This window comes from Toxorhynchites rutilus, chromosome 3 (assembly GCF_029784135.1).
Source record: "Toxorhynchites rutilus septentrionalis strain SRP chromosome 3, ASM2978413v1, whole genome shotgun sequence".
In the NCBI taxonomy this organism is placed as follows: Eukaryota; Metazoa; Arthropoda; class Insecta; order Diptera; family Culicidae; genus Toxorhynchites; species Toxorhynchites rutilus.
In genome coordinates, this window is record NC_073746.1 from 276,472,352 (window position 1) to 276,489,789 (window position 17,438).

General features: G+C 37.4%; 1 protein-coding gene across 2 annotated transcripts in view; it reads left to right on the forward strand.

Annotated features, from left to right (window-relative positions):
- The first annotated feature begins 1,567 nt into the window (after window positions 1-1,567).
- The window catches only part of LOC129778902 (uncharacterized), an 88,889-nt gene continuing 73,018 nt past the window's right edge, over window positions 1,568-17,438 (forward strand). For both annotated transcript variants that reach the window (XM_055786080.1, XM_055786081.1), the window contains exon 1: window positions 1,568-2,411. In XM_055786080.1, coding sequence (XP_055642055.1) covers window positions 2,386-2,411 — 26 coding nt within the window. In that variant the 5' untranslated portion in view covers window positions 1,568-2,385. The remainder of the gene's footprint in view (window positions 2,412-17,438) is intronic.

The following is a 17,438-nucleotide window of genomic DNA, read 5'->3' on the forward strand; positions in this document are numbered from 1 at the left end:
TTCTATAGATCTGTCATTGTTGAAATTCGAACATATGCCTAGGAGGATTTTTTTTCATCAAATATCACCTCCTCCACCTCCTGAGAGAACATGGATAAATTTATTTTTTTCGTGTGAGAAAGGTGGGATGAAAAGGCTTTATGGGGATGAATTATTTTCAAAAAACGAAAAATACATGCAAAAAAAACAAATGAAAAAAATTTTTTTTGACTCCATTATATACAGGATTCGATCATATACAGTGAAAAGAAATAGCATATATTCACCTTACGAACGTTCACCCAGTCAGAACAAATCTCACAGTGCACTATAGATACTATTGTAAAGAGTTTGTGTTTTATGTTATATTCCATAAACCAGTTCATGTACCTGTTATTTTTTTTAAGTGGTATTAAAATATAAAGCATTTAACTATGAATTTCGCGTTACTTCTGAAAAGGACCTATCTGCTTTGATCGATTCTCTCTATTGACTTTCTCTTTCAATAACCACGGCCTTACAGACAGATTTTGTGCCATTTTTACACTCCAGATCGTCGAACACATCAGGAAATGCTTTTACCGCTGAGTTAATAACGAAAAAGAATGTTGATGGAGATAGGTCCTTTTCAAAAGTTACGCGAAAAATCTAATATTTTGTGAAGCCCGGAATGATGTTACTCTTTAAAGGTTTTATTTGAAGAGAAAGTTGAAATGACTTTCCTTTTTTTAATACATATAAAGAGAATTCTTGGTAGGATCCTTCCGTACAATGTTTAACAGGTTGAGCCCCGAATTTTTCTTACTATGCCTTCTGCCCGCATCAAGAGCATTTGCACAATATCAGTCCCCGCTCTAAATTATATTTACTGTATAATAAGAATATAGTGAGAAATTCGGCTAGAATGTAGTTACATATCGTAGAACAAAAGTCCTGTTTTAACCCTTATATTTATGTCACGGTAACAGAACTAATGTTCTTCGGAACGACATTCCAATTTCCAATTGCACAACTGAAAGATGGATTGATGATTAGCCGAATCGCAACAGTCTGAAGAAAACAAATGTGTAAAACTTCCCCCGATTTATCACCTGCTATATCAGCTTTTGCCAACATATGTTCCCAGTCACATACATCGGCCTTAGCTATGCGCTACCATGTGTTCACTTTTCTTCCATATTTCCTCGCGTGGGAACCTAGAAAGATAGAAAAATAATGCACTCGCGCGCCAACAAAGCAAAAGTGAAGATACAAGAGGAAATAGTGAACCAAAGGAGAGTAAGAAAAACAAGCACCATCGTAAACAATCGCAACAATCATTCCAAATTCCCGAAATATTTCAGCTTCACATATCTTGTTCTCTCCTCTCGCATCTGCACTCACTTGATTCAATTACGAAGGAAGAAATGTGTGGAAGATGAACGGATGGATCCAGAGCCACACGGTGATGAATGGCAGGACAGAAGCGGAGCAGAAAAAATGAACGGCGACCACGCGAGCACAGGTACAACAAACAATGGGCAATGGGACTGCACAAAGTAGAGCTCGGCACCCAAAACGAAGTGAACCAATCGCGATTTGACAGCTGACGAGAACGGACGTGTGTTAAGCTGCGTACGAAACGCGCGCAGCTATAGCAACGCAAATCAAACGAACATGTGCTTCATCAGCGGCAGTTGTAGCGTTGGTGCCGCTGCAAATAAACAAATGGCAATCGTGTTTTGATTACATTTTTCGGTGTGGTTGGAAACAGGCGCTATATGTGTGTTCGTTTGGAGAACAATAGAGGACGGGACTATTGTTTGCTGGTGTGATTGTGATAGTAAATGTGGTCAGTAAGAAAATCAAATACTAGTGTAATAGCCAAATCCAGGAGGTGCAGACGCCGCTAGTTGGTTGTGATTGGGAGAAAAGTGAGTGTAAAACCACGGATTACCCAATTTCATCGCGTTCACATATAACCGGTGCAGTCATAATCCAATAATAATCAATCACCAAATTGCTCTCGATACGGCAATTCAAATTCTATGACACTTTCAAATGGGATTTGGCTTTTGGGTTGTGTCGAACCCGTGATTCGTGAGAGCAAATGTTGATCTCCTGCGGTAAAAGTGCTGATTGTGTATGTGCCGAACAAGAAATAGTGTTTGAGCATGAAAGCAACGATCGCTGCGTGTTGTAAGCGGCCAGCTTATTTGCTATTATTTGAATTTTATGGTGATTTATTGATTGTGTGGTGAGTGTGGAGTGCGTCAAATTTTTAGCCGGCATTGTCGGACGCCAGTGAAGTGGGAAATTAAAGGACCGAACCAGTAGAAGCAGCTGCAACAGGTGGATCGTTTGTTCAGCAATTATCGACGCCTGGATTCGAGACCAAAACTAGTGGAATCGAGTAATTCAACAACCATGGGGCTATTTGGATGGATTAAGAAGTGAGTAAAAGTTTGTTTCGCTTTCACGAATCAGAGATGATAATTGTCTCGCCCGCGCTTCGAATTCAATTAATCGACACAAAATCAGTCTAATTGAAAACTACTGTAATTAATCGCATTGGCCGGAATGCTCACCTCGTTCACAAGACCTAGAATTTATATGTTTCACTCATATAAATTGCAAAAACTTATTAATTGCAAGTCAATTATGGCCACGGACGGTATACTCGTCAGAAAGAGAAAAAAAAACACGGCGACTGATTGTTAGGTAACCGTTCGCCGCCAAACGATTCAAGTTCAAACCACTCAAAGAAAATTGATCGATATCGATCATAATGCCGTTTATACATTTCGCCGTGGAAAACCACGAAATATAATCTTCAATAAATTGGCCTATCGTTCTTGAAGTCGCACTTTTACGCTGACACCACACCAATGAAAACTTTTCTCGATCGGATAAAGAATTGCACTTGATATTGATAATTGCTTTCTTGTTTTTATGACTAAAAATGTGAAATGTAAATGCATGAAATATTCTCGATCGGATGAAGAATTGCACTTGATATTGATAATTGTTTTGTTTTTTGTTATTACTTAAAGTGTAAAATGGAAATGCATGGAATATTGCAAGTAATGAATTTCAACAACCTCACACAAAGTCATAGAATGTGTTAAGGGTACATGTCCAAAGAAATTCTAGATCGGTTCTTCCGGATTCTATCCATTTGTTTTGAAACTTACTCCATATGCCATTATTCATTTTTATACGGTCAACTTTTGTTCAAGTTATTTTTGTTTGTCCAATATGTGAGACCTTCTCATCAATTTTTTATATTTATGTAGACCATGGATGACCAACGTGTAGCCTGCGGTCTACCCGTCGCCCGTGTAGCTATTATTTGAATTATTGAGGCTCGAAAATGCAAATTATGAAAACTTAAACTATAAGCAAATTATTTCCGAGTTTCCAGCAACAACAAAAACAATAACTTAACCTAAACTCTCGACCTTCAGAAACATGTGATATGTGTGACGTACGCGTATGCACAGACCCGTATTCGTATTGGACAAGTAATTGGGAGACAACAGAATGCTTGTGTCAATCGACCAATCAGAACGCGCGATTTTCGTTTAGATAATGCTTGATATTTTTCAACTGTTCGATTGTGAGTGTCATAAAATATATAATTTTCATCATTGAAATAAATTGTTATGGAGTGGCCAAATTGAAATCCACCACCTTTCGCAGAACTGTCACTAGAAGTTTATGGCCTTCTGAGAAGCTTAGAGGAAGAAGGTTTCGAGGTCGTGGACTTTGCCGATGATCTAGTCATAATGGTACGTGGCAAGTTTGACGATGTGATATCGAACAGAATGCAGATTGCCTTAAACCTTACACAATCATGGTGTATCACAGAAGGTCTGAGCATAAATCTCTCAAAAACACCAATAAAACACCAATTATATATATATATATATATATATATATATATATATATATATATATATATATATATATATATAAATGGATTTCTGTCTGTCTTTCTGATTCTTATGGACTCGGAAACTACTGAACCGATCAACATGAAAATTGGTATGTAGCGGTTTTTGGGACCGGGAAATGTTTTCGCGATAGTTTGAGACCCCTCTCCCCTCTCTAAGGGGGGGCTGCCATACAAATATCTACACAAATATCTACATTACTCGGGAATTAATCAAGCAAATGAAACCAAATTAGGCACATTGAGCTTTAAGGGTGCAATACATGTTTCTATGGTGGTTAGACTCTCCACCCCCCTCTCTAAGGGTGGACGGTCATACAAATGAAACACAAACTTCTGCATAACTCGAGAGCTAATAAAGCACAATTTGGGATGTGAAGGTTTTCGGGTATGAGAAATGTTTCTATTATGACACCCCTCCCTCCTCTGGAATGGAGAGGGGGTTCCATAAAAATATTGCACATATTTCAACCAAAAGTATTCCAACCAAACATGACAATTGAACATTTTCGGAAAACTCTGAAGTAAAAAAGGAAAATTCGGAAAATTAAATTCCCATATGTTCTTTTCAATTTCAATTACATAGTGACAAGTGCTGTTAGTCCATTTGATGTTTACGCTGGCGAAATTGATCTTTGTTCGAAACTGTAAATGGATTTTAATGCGATGAATCGCACTCCTATATCTTCTTCTATCTATACCAAAAAAATGGATCGCCGGATGTGTTAATAAGAGCAACTCACGGAAGGAATTGTCCGATTTAGGGCTGTCTTTATTCTATCATATTTTCTGTATAAAACATTCATCCCATGTAACGGAGAACATGTTATTTGCAAGTGGTTGAAAAATCTTGAACGAGAATTGTGTCTGAAAATAATCTGTATAATGTTGAGTTTTGTTAAAAATACTAGGAACTTTATAGTAAAAGGTAAATTCAACGGGATCGAATAGAAGATCAATCAATGAAGAGTTCTGCGATTGGACCCATGAAATTGCTCATAGTAAGAAAACGTGAATGTTTGAAGATATTGATAACAAAAAAACAAATTTTGGGCGGGGCGAAGTTTGCCGGGTCAGCTATTAGAATGTATAAATGTATGCCTCAAAAGAAAATATAGACATATTAACATCTGCATATTCTCAGACAGCCAAGCGGCACTTAAACCCCTTAAGGCTTTCAAGTGCTCTTCTAAAATTGTCTGGGAAAGTATTTGCTTTTTACGGCAGTTAAGTCATTTTATTTATTTATTTATTTTTGATCTTTATTTTTAAGACTTTCAGCTTTCTGAGCTGGTTTGTCTCAGAACAGCAGCTAAGTTAGATAAGTTCTGCAAAACTGTACTGGATTCCTGGCCATTGCGATATGGAAGGAACTGAACAAGCAGATGAACTTGCAATATGTGGCTCAAGCTCATCCTTCACTGGTCCACAACCATTCTGTGGAATGTCTGACTGTTTGTTGAAGATTGATCTGAAGAAATGGGAAGACCGGGAAGTGATGGTCAATTGGATGGCTGTACAACTTAACCAGTCAAAAAAATTTATCACTCCTAATATTAAAATTACTCAACAATTGCTGAATCTTAATAAAAAAAGACCGCAGTACACTTACTGGCCTTATAAAAGGACACTGTCCGAGCAAATACCATCTTGGAAAGTAGATTTAGTTAAATGCCGGAAACGAAACCCCGGAACATTTTCTCTGTAATTGCGGAGCTCTAACAAGACGCAGACTTCAACACCTTGATAAGGCTATTCTGGAGCCCAAGGAAGTATGGTTTGTGTCGCTGATCAGGATTATAAATGTTATCAAACACATTATTCCTGGTTGGCACCTATCTCACTATAGCTTTCAGTCTACTAGTCCATCAATAAGCAGTAGATAAGCTTGAAGCGTAGTAGAAAAAATGGGGCATACCACAAAATAATGCACGCTGTGTTTCACCCCTAACAGGGGGAAAAATTCACCTTCAGTGTTCCACCGAAGAACACAGCTCTTACTGCTGGAAAATATTTTCTTCACATTCGGCTGGAAATGCACTGCACTTTGACGCCACTTAACCAGGAAACAATTCACAAAAATTAAATGATCGATCGTCCAAACACATTCCCAATATCACACAGGCTTTCTCCCAACAAAATACGAAAGATTTTTAAAATAGTTGAAACTTTGGTAGCCCTGCCGATGGTTTGCGTGGTTATGTAGAAGCAGCTGAAGATGGTTGATTCATGATTCATCCTTGTTCTCGCGTGAACAAAACACAAGAATGTCATATGTCTAGAGGTGTCATTATTGCCAATGAACGTAGTTCACTGAGCTTGCATATCTTATTGTAGATACCCCCTACTATATTTGTATATTTGTTACACCACCACTATTATCTACAACGGATAAAATCAACAATACATACGTTTGATTCAATCATACACAAACACTCTCCATCTAACGGTATGAAAATCGTTGCGGTACATCCTTTAATTGATCATCCAAAGTGATTTCGATCTCAGATTTTGCGTCGAGCAAATCCTCTGTGTGTGGATGTTGGCTGCTCGCTGGCTAAAGCTAGGCTAAATGTGTTCTCCACAAATGCCAAATTTGGAATATTTCTCTTCTGCTTCGCGTCATTGCAAGTTCTGCACTATGCTTGCTTTGTGAATATTCTGTGAATACACTCTAAAGCAAATAGAATCGCACATCCGTTCAACACGGTAATAAAATAGAAACAGGGGTTGGCCAGAACGAACGCGTCATTTATAGTGTGTCTTCCGAAAAATCCACTTTTTTCCCGTCTTTCAAAAAAAATTATTTGTTTCAAAAATTTATAACTTTTGAACTTCTAGACCATGATCATGATCGACATATCAAATTGAAGCCAACGCACAATGGCCCAAGAAGTGCATTTTAGTGGAAATTAGCATCCAGAGTTCCTTTATTTTTTGGATCACCCTAAAATGCAAATGGTGACCCAAATGAAAAAATAAAAAAATACGGGTTTGAAGTTTTGCGATAAATAACAAAATTACCACTTTACACGAAAATTTGAGAACCACTACATCGGTTTGGCATGGAATGGCTGTAAAAATAGGGTTAACAACATTTTCGATGAAATAAAAATCTAACTTTTTTAACTTTATTGATAGTGGTAAACATAGTTCGACCATATTGTAGCCCCAGTTATTTCAAGTGTTTTGTAGAACACAGTTTTTTTCTACCTCTTGAAAAAATACCCCCGACTTGCATGTTTTGACAAGGTTAGGTTAGGTTTTAAATTAAAGATACTTTCAACTCTGAGAGTTCATTCGTCTTGCTTTTGAGGGCGGAAAATTGAACAGAAAAACTAATGCAAATTTCATCGTTCTCGCTCGAGCTCGTTACCGCAATGGATGTTTGTCGTATTGGTCGCATCCTACACGGCTCTGGGCCAAAAAAAAACAAACCAAAACACTTGGAGCAGGAAAAAAGCCCTTTTTAGTGTGCTTGAGGAGCTCGCTTCTAAAAAGGGCGTAAAAACCTGCTCGTCTTTTGCTGAAAATAAAAGAAGAAAGAAAGGTAATTAATTAATATAGGTAGATGTAGGAATGAGTAAATTTAGTCTTGTCAAATAAACCTGTATCCTTTAGAAAATCGATGGTCCTTTTTTCCTCGACAGTGTCTTCTGCTAGGGATGTCCTTATGTTGTCTGCAACCTAAAACTTGATTCTCGAAACATTAAATTTAGGGCAAGTAATTAAAGTGTGTGCCACCGTGAGTATAACATTGCACGACTCACATAGTGTGGGTTCCAAGCGAAGCATAATAAATTTATGCGTTAAAAAGGTATGCCCATTACGTAAACGTGTTAGGCATACTTGAGTGGAGTTTTGACAAAGCGGATTTCCCCAGGCACATTGATTTTGATGTCCGTGTTAGGGAAACACAGCTCGATGGGAACAAAAATACCCCCAACTTGCATGTATATTTGCAAAGCGGATGTCCACAGGTACATCGATTTTGAAGTCTGTGTTGGGGAAACCGTAAATCGGGCCAATCAAAACTTGGAATAACGCTTGACATTTTACAGTTATTCAATTGTTCATCTCATGAAAAATAACATTTTATTAATTGTGATAGACGTGTAGAAATATTTGCTATCAATTGATGCAAACATCTTTCCGATCTGTTAAGAAATGTTCGAGTTATAAGCATTCGAAATACGGGTAGGGTTAGCAGACAAACCGGCAGTACAAATGTATGGGAAAAAAGGAAGTTCTTCCAGTTTTCATGAATTTAAACCGTTTAGAGCAGTGGTATTCAATCTTTTTTGTTCAATTCCCCCCTTAACGAAAATTAATTCCAGTGCTTCAGCCTTATCAGTATTTTGTAAGAAAATCTGCATATCATGTAGCATATCAGTAAAGTCAATCAGTCAATGTAGCATTTCAGTAAAGTAATGTAAGAATACTAACGGTTTTCAAGTTATATTCGCAACGAAATCGATTTTATACTTGTATCTGACCACAAAAAGGTATATGAAGTTTGACAAGTCAAACGATTTCCGCCAAAATCGTAATTCTTGAAAATGTTGTCGAAAAGCACACAAACACATGTCTTCGATATCCACTCTGTTACGGTGTTTTGTTCCCATCAGCAGCATTGTAGGAAATCCAGATTCACATAACTTGTACGCAAAAGACTCGTACCGTTTATTCCGCATATCAGGATAAGAATCGATCATTTGTAGATCGATGAGTTTGTTCCGAAACTTTCGTAACTGCCAGTCGGAAGGCATTCCTAACCAGTGCCATAAATTATCAAAATTTATTCACGAATGGAGGAATTAGATTTTTCCCAGTATCGGGTGAATTCTCTTCTGTTAAAACTCAACTCAGACGGCGCCAGTGGTTGTATGGTTAGCGTAACAGCCTCACAATCCGATCGGCCTGGGTTCAATCCCAGCTGGCGTCGTTGGGATTTTCTGAGGCGAAAAATCTCTGGTTACGTCTTCCTTCGGAGCGGAAGTAAAAGAAGTTGGCCCGGCTCATGAGTTGTTGAGTCTGATAGGTAGGAACAGGTGGAGTCGCCTCCCTGATGTCGGTGATTGGCACTAAAGTGGCGGAAATAGGCCGACGAAAAATAAACGAAGATAAAAAAAAAAAAACTCAACTCCATATCTGGCATAATGAGTATAACACAAGAGTCGAGACGCGTGAACTTTGTCTGGTATATTGATCGAAAACAGCATGAACGAATTTCGAAAAGCCTGCATTCAGGCACTTTCGTTACTGTCAATAATTTCAGGTGATTATCACGAACGTTAAGTTGATCTTCATCACTTGCAGTGAATTTTCATTGAAAACGTGTTACCCATTGCACATGTAAATGGTGGTGTATGTCATTTCCGGGCAATAGTGAGTAGATTCATAAAACGTAGCCAGAGTTATTCTATACATTCCATTGCCGAAGTCGCCAAAAACAAGAATTTTGTGTGATGAATTGCCATCCTTTACCATTAATCGGTTTCGGTTTCGGTTCGTCGTCTGTTTCATCATAATTCACTGACGAAAGTCTTTCAAACATTGCGAAGTTGCTCAATTGAATATTACGTTTCAGATTTGGAAATGTTTGCCAAGGATCGTAAATTTTAGCGTATCCAATAAAGTTTTTGTGGCAATTTTTGCTAATAATTGCCATCTTCAAAGCGAAGTCAATGTGCAATATTCCCTTGCACAATTTCCCCCTTCTAATGATCAAATTCCCCACTAGGGGGGAATTCCCCACCAGTTGAAAATCACTGGTTTAGAGATTAGCGAATTGTAATGTATAGTAAATCAAACAAATCATAGAGAATTAAAGAGTTCGTTAACAGTGAAAATAGTTATTAACGTTAACTTTATTTCATGAAAACGTGACCTGTTTTCTGAGTTGGCACCGTTCCTGAAGACGTAGTTCTACGTCAAAAAAAAACTAGAGCTTGTCACTCAGAATGCATTCAAGGCTTGTTATTTGGCATTGAAATCTCAACAAAGTACTAATAAAAATGAAGCAAGTAGTACTACGTTGAGACGGCGAAGTTCCTCTAGGAACGTTAGTGTCACTTAAGAAGATACTTGAAAAAAATTGGAATTTGTATTCCTAATTATTAATTGCATTTGTTTTTCATAGTTTACATGGTCTCGAGACCAAGAGCGCTATATTTTTTATATTTTTTCTTGAAAGCTGAAGTTTTTACATAACATATCCAAAAATCAGAAAGATGTTTTTTCCGTTTTCGAATTGATTTTTCGGACCATTCTAAAATGGAAATGAGTACCCTAAGGAAAAAATTAAAAATACGGGTCTAATTTTTTTCTAAAGGAACTAGAATACCACTTTGTACGAAAGTCTGAGAACCACTTTATCGGTTTGGTACGGAAATGTTGAATTTATGTATGCTGTGGAGACACAATGGAGTGAAAATCGTAGTTTTTTTAGTTAAAATGCTAGCACTTGTATCTTTCTTAGTAGCGTACTTTTTCAATTAGAGCCAGTTGAGGGCAGTACCCAAAACATTCAATATCTCTCTCATAATTTGGATTAAACAATATGAGTAGAAGATTTTCTTTCATCAAATATCTCTATTACCCCCTGAAAGCTTTCGGGTCAGTTATCTAACATGCTATATACACACCAGGAAGGAAAACAAAATATATAGTGTATGAAGTACCCGGATGGAAATTATACCTTAAATTGTGTTAATTTTTTTACCCTTTTCGTGGTTGAAAGGAACAAAAAGACATACTACATAGGCTTATAAGTCCCGGGATTTTTCAATCATTTTTTTTGACAAAGCTGTATTTATGCCTCAACATAGTTTCCTTCGAGAGCAATACACTTGGTATAGCGAGTTTCCAACATTTCGATTCTTCTTCTATAGTACGAAACGTCTAAGTCTTCGAAATAGCGATGACTTCCTCATTCGATGTGAATCTCTTTTCCTGGAGCCACCGCTTGAGGTTTGGGAACAAAACTCAGTCGCTGGGGGCCAAGTCTGGAGAATATGGTGGGTGAGCAACCAATTGGATTAGTAATTTGTCCAACTTGGCCATCCCTTTTAAGGACGTATGCGACGGTGCGTTGTTGTGATGGTACAGAACTTTTTTTTCGCCATTTGGGCCCGTTTTTTCTTTATTTCGTTGTTCAGTTTGTCCATTAACGCGCAGATTATGCCATGCACATCCCATGCTCATCTTGTTTTACAATTTCTGGATTCGTAGCTTTTTTTGGTCTTCCAGAGCGAGGTGCATCTGCTTGTACGGCCCATTTTAAATTCACTAAACCACCGATAAATTTTCGGAGGAGCAGAAGCGCGATAATTGTTCGTCAATCACTGCATTGGATGTTCAGGAGTTTTTCCCATAAAAAAACAATAGTTGACCAAAATACGATATTGCTCTTTTTCCGTTTTCTATACGAATGCTCAGGTAGTGACACTTAACCCTCCTGTACTCGCGTGCCAAATCATAATTCTTATACTCGCGCACGATGTCACAGACCGAATGTTGAGCTTCTCTGTAATATTGCTATTGTGTATTTTTTTAAGCTTTATTGGTATTTATTTGAAGAAGAAGGTGTAGAATGAAAAAAGCTCCAGAAAATATATTTCTCCGTCTGCATTTTTGAGTCATCTAATTCAGCCTTCTCAAAACAGAGTAATTTTTGATACACCAACACAAAAACTGAAATTCAACTTTTTTTTGTTATCAATTGAAAAAAAGCAACTGAATATAATTCATGAATGTATCAAGAGCTATAAAATGGCATAAAAACGTATTTATCGATTGTCGTTTCATTGGTGTAAGAATTAGAACATACCATAACTGCATGCTCAAGACAAACATATTTTTTACATTTTATGCAGTTGTAGCATGTTTTTCGGGTCTTTATCGAAGAAAAGAATGTATAACGACCTTCTAGATAATTACCAGATTATAAAGGTTCTGGAATATAAAGTTTGCATATTTATAAAATTCTTTGTCTCTGTATTCTTGGTAAACTGAGAATGAACGGCTTTTTTTTTAGATGAAACATAAAAAGATGACAGAAAAAGGATTTCTAGGAACTTTCATTTCTTTTTCTTGTTTTCTTGTCCATATTGTTTATCATAAAAAAATATCCCCGAAACTGTAACTGTAAAAAATAACCATAAGCCACAGATTAGTTATTAATTTATTGCTTACAATTCTTCCACATATGCAATTCTTTCGCAAGTGTGTATATGCGTGACCATTGTATTTTGCGAATAACGATACGATACGAGAGTGAAACCTTTGAATTTTGCTTTTGCACGTATGAATCTAACGACGAATATATCGAATAGCTAATATATGAATCCGTTCGATCCGTTGACAAAAAGGACTGAAATCAAACAAGAATAGTCCGGTAATGATCTTATGCATTATATTCAATAAATATTCCACGCCACTAACATTAATTTATACATTTCATTCAACAATATTCTAGAATATGAAAAAGTTACTTGTCTAAAAAAGTTACTCCTATACTCGCGTCGGTGTCTCAGACCGAAAGTGTTAAAAAAGTGACACACGTCCCCTTCTTACCAACATATGCGATAAGCTAAACGATGACGAACGACAAATAACAAAGCTAGAGAGAGTCACAAATTCGTAGTGTTGATATTTTCTGAGAAAAGAACGAATTATTGATTTCTCGGTCTCTCAGATCTATGCGCGAGTATAGGAGTGTTAAACAACTCTAGTTTGTGAACAAATAAACGAAATGCCAAGAATCTTCACACATAAGCTAGTGACAGATGAACCCCTCGAAATGAAACTTGTTCATTTTTAATGGCGTCATCTGTTGAAAAATTCCGGTACTTTTCAGCCCATGAAGTAATTAATTTGAATCAAAATAAATGAAGTATTGTTATACCGAGTTTTATTTGAATGTAATTTTTATTGGACCCGTTGCAAAGCGCGCAGCTATAGAAACATAAAATTTCAACAGATATACGATGGATAGTTTACGAATCAATCAAAATTTGCATTTGAAATATACACACACTACAAATCGAACGAATGGTCCAGTTTTCAAGTTTTACCATCAAATGCATGACATCATCAACCCGTCAATTCAATGCTATTTCCCATGGACTGTACCATGCAAACGGTTCTTCCATGTGTTGCACCAAATTTGAATTTCTGCTACATATCCTCCTGTTACGCCGTGTTTCTTTTCCTCTCTCTCTGTTCGTCTGACCCGGCCGAGTTTTCCACACATGACAATGTAATGTTGCCACTATTGCCCCCCATATTGTGCCGGACCGGCGAAAAATTCATCTCCATTGTTATCAAGCTGTTCAAGTAGCGCCGCCGTGTTGTTCTATATTGAATTTTATACTGTTACGAGAGACCAAACGAATGAGCTAGGAGAACGAAACAGCATTCCTCGGAAATGATAGTTGCGAATACACAGGCGTGCAGCAGCCAACCATGTTAGTTCTATATCTAACAGATTAATCGGCCCGCCAGAGGCCTTTGTTGTCAGTCAGACATTAGGTGGGTCATTTCCCCCACCGGCTAACCGCGTGGCGCGAGTGTCATTATTCCCATCATAATGCACAATCGAATGCAGTCTCAGTACAGAACCGAGCCGGGCGTAGCGGGTTCTATTGCCACCTGTATCCGTTAGAGCGATTCTATCGTCTGCGCTCTAGAGATTCCCTGTGGAAGTGTTACGCATGAGTGCTCACCTATATGAGCAAGCAATAACCTTCGCGCCATATTCCATCGCAAACTTGCCAGCGGTCGAACGCTTTTCTTCGGTTCAAGGTTTCGAATTGCAACTTTTATCAAGATTGTAGGGTAATCAGTAATCATGATTTTCTCGACAAAATGTCTCTCAACCTTGCGGAGGTGTTTATTCTAATGACTGCTGACATCCCACGGGAGGCAACCTAACATTTTTCAAGGTGCTAATAAAGGAGGCACTAAGCAGTAATTTCAACCAGGTATACCGTTCTGAATCATATTTCGGACGCTTAAGGCATATGATGCAGAAAACAGATCTAAACTTTATGCACAGGTATTATTAGGTTGATATTTTTTTAATAAATTTGTTCAATATGCTTTTAAGCTTTCTACTTTGGTACCTATTTGATTGAAAACATAAAAAAATCATCGAATAAAATGCTTTTGAAATCAAGCGAATTAGAATCAAATTTCGGACAGATTGAATTCAAATTTCGGACACTTTATTTTGTAATTTTTTGGACGAAAATTACATTACACTTGATTATATTTGATAGTCAACTGCGAAACACTTACCAAGCTATCACAGTAAACTGTTAACGATGATGAGAACTGATGAAACACGGGAGAATTTAAAATATTTATGAACGGGTAAATTCTACGTGCTCACGCTAAGGAAACGTCAAGCACAAACGATAATGAGCAGTGTTGTAAGATTTCTGCCGATTATGTTATAATTCAAATGTAGTTAATATGCGAAATGATAGTGAAACCAAGGGATTACTCTAAAGAAGCAATCGTGATATTAATTTGATAGTTATATCATGAGTGCATTAAGCATTTCAAGATATTAGAACAAAGTGTCCGAAATATGATTCAGAACGGTAGTTTGTTTTCTGGCGCTCCGCAAAAAAAAAGATTCGCCTGTTTATTACCGAAGATTTTGCGGTTTTGCTCTTCTGCAGATAAGCTACAATATGGGCATTGTTGATTAGTTGCTTTGGACCGTGGTTCCTCCCATAGGTTTGTGGCTTCTTCAACGAGTACAAGATTTACGATGATAATGCACACCACCGAGAATTGATGTACCACGGAAGACTACACTTTCAAGCCAAACAAACCACCGTTCTCCTGGCAATTGTGAAAAGGTCGGACTCATCACCGGAACCGCAGCCACTGTTGCCGCTGGACGATTGGAATGAATTTTCTTCACCTTCGGCAGTTGGTTACTGTTCTAGCCGCAAGGTATTCTTTTTGTGGCTTACCAACGTATAGAGCGGTATATGCTGGTTAGCGACGCGAAACAATTGTTGACTGAATTTTAACGAGGCTGTTTGGGTGTGTGCTTTAATGAAGGGGGTGGATAATTGGCTCATCAGGAGTAACTTTTGTCAAGTGACGATGTTGAAACAAAAAATCAACAGTTTTTTTCAGACGCAGGTCCTTGAAATATTGACATACAGGCTCTGAAACTATTCCCTCCTGTGCAACAAAATCAATCATTGAAAAATTAATAAATATACAGGTTGGTCCTCTAAGCTGAATAGAATTTTAAAATGAAATATCAGGTGTGCTAATAGAAATCCACCGTTTTTGATTAGATGGTTCCAGTAGTAATTTCGATTCAATCGTATCAAAAACGTCACAATGTGAGGTTGGGTATTTGTAAACAATTCATCATCATTACATTGAGAGCATTTATCAGTGTCAGCTGTATTTTAGGCGAAAAAATTGAGGCATCCGTGCCAAGAAAGTGTCTTTCGTTACTTTCGACGATAAAGGACATCCCGGGAAGGTTTAATATGCAGAATTAGAGGCACTTCTTCATGAGAGTTCAAGTGACTCGATAAGCCATGCAGTAAGATCCAAAGGCACTAGAACTTGGTTCCGTACGAATTGAAGAATTGATGTGCAAAGAGCTGTGCGTCTGAAACGAGAGGGGTTCTTGCATCGGGTTGATACTGATCTATTGACGATAATTCAAAGCATAAGCATCGTGAGGTTACCGCGGTTATGAATAAAGACACGATAAGGTTGTTTTGCTACACCACAACGCTCGGCCATATGTTGTTTAAGTCGTAAAATATTATCTGAAAACAACTACAGATATCTACGAAAGGACCAAAATAGGTAGATTCGTGGATCGTTTCGAAAGATCAGCGTTTTTTTCGGACGAGAGACGAGACGAGACGGAATCCCTATGCTTCCAGAAAGATGAGAAAAGGAAATGGCTAACGACGGACAATACTTTCAAGAAGAGGATACATTTTTTTGGGCAATAAATTCTCAATATTTCAACAAAAACATCACAGTTTTATTAGGTATATAACAGTTCGGTTGAAAAGTGCATAAGGCGCCTCTTGCAAAAATTTACTTGACTATCACAAAGCACCACCTATCAATGGATACGTGTCAAAATTTGACAGTAATCGGTCTATTGGTTCGTGAGTTACAGCATTGAGAGTGAAGCAACTTTTGTTATTGTGAAAAAAATTGAAAAATCCGAATTTCGTGTGCTTTATGATGGAAAAAATACAGTGCAAACCAAAGCATGGCTTGACAAACGTTATTCGGACTCTGCTCCAGCTATTGCAACTGTGGAATATTACCGAAATTACCGAAACTGAGTCCTATTTTGAGGAAAAACCGAAAGAGTGCTATAAAAATGGTACCGAAAAGTTGCAAGATCGCTATAATCGCTGTGTCGCCCTCGAAGGCAGTTACGTTGTATAGTAAAATTGAATCTTGCAAGAAAAAATTGTTTTACTGTGTTACTTTATAAACTTGGCAGCCGAACTGTTACTACTTAACAAACAAAAAAATTGGTGTCAATTGGACTGTCCCCTGAATAGCCGCAACCGGTTTGTTGAATCCTTGCAGCCAAAACCTTGTAAACTGGTGGGAGTTCTACAAGTTTATCTAGTGAACCGATTTCAACCAAGGTTTTTTTTACGTGATGTTGAATATATTACCTGTCATTGTACTTAGATTTTTTTTCAAAATATTGATTTTTGACGAAATAGCGAGGTTTTGTTTGTATAAAAATGGCGTTTTTGCCTCAAAAATCAAAACAAAAACATTCACCAAAATTTTATTTTTCAAAATATCGAAAAAATGCTAAGTATGATGACAGAAAATTTAGTGGAGAATCTGCGAAAAACTTTTTCATCAAAATCGGATGGACCGTTCCGGAGGTACGGTTTGGTACAGTTTGCAAAACTTAGTTTCGAGAAAAACGTGCATTAAATTTTGAATCCGCGCTCCTTACGCAAAGACTTAGGTCCACTAATTGACCTGTATCGGGCAAATCTGGGACAAAAACCACAGTGAAGAAGATATCCCAGAGAACATTTTAAGCCAGAAATATTTTTTTAATGTTTTTCGAGTTTCCATGGTGTACTACCCCCTTAAGGCGCAGAAATAAGAGAAGCATCTAGTCAAGACGCTGGTTTCTTGTCTAAAGAACTTCTCTTGATTTTTTCTTCGTATACCTTATCCGGATTGTACGATTGAAGCTTTGCTATGGATACACGATATTTGTTGTTTAAGGTGGATTGATTATGCTCTATTTTTATGATATTCTGTTTTTCATCTCACTGGAAGCCTACAAAAATTTCCAAAATTTTTGAACCTTATTTGCAAAATATTCATCTAGGTGCCCTTTTTTATTTCGACAATGGATTTTAAAAGTTTATCACGGAGAGATTTTTTCAAGGAGAGGAACAAATAATAATCGAATAGAGCAAGGCCGAGGGAATACGGTGGATAAGGTAGAACGTCCCGATCAAACTGTAAGGAT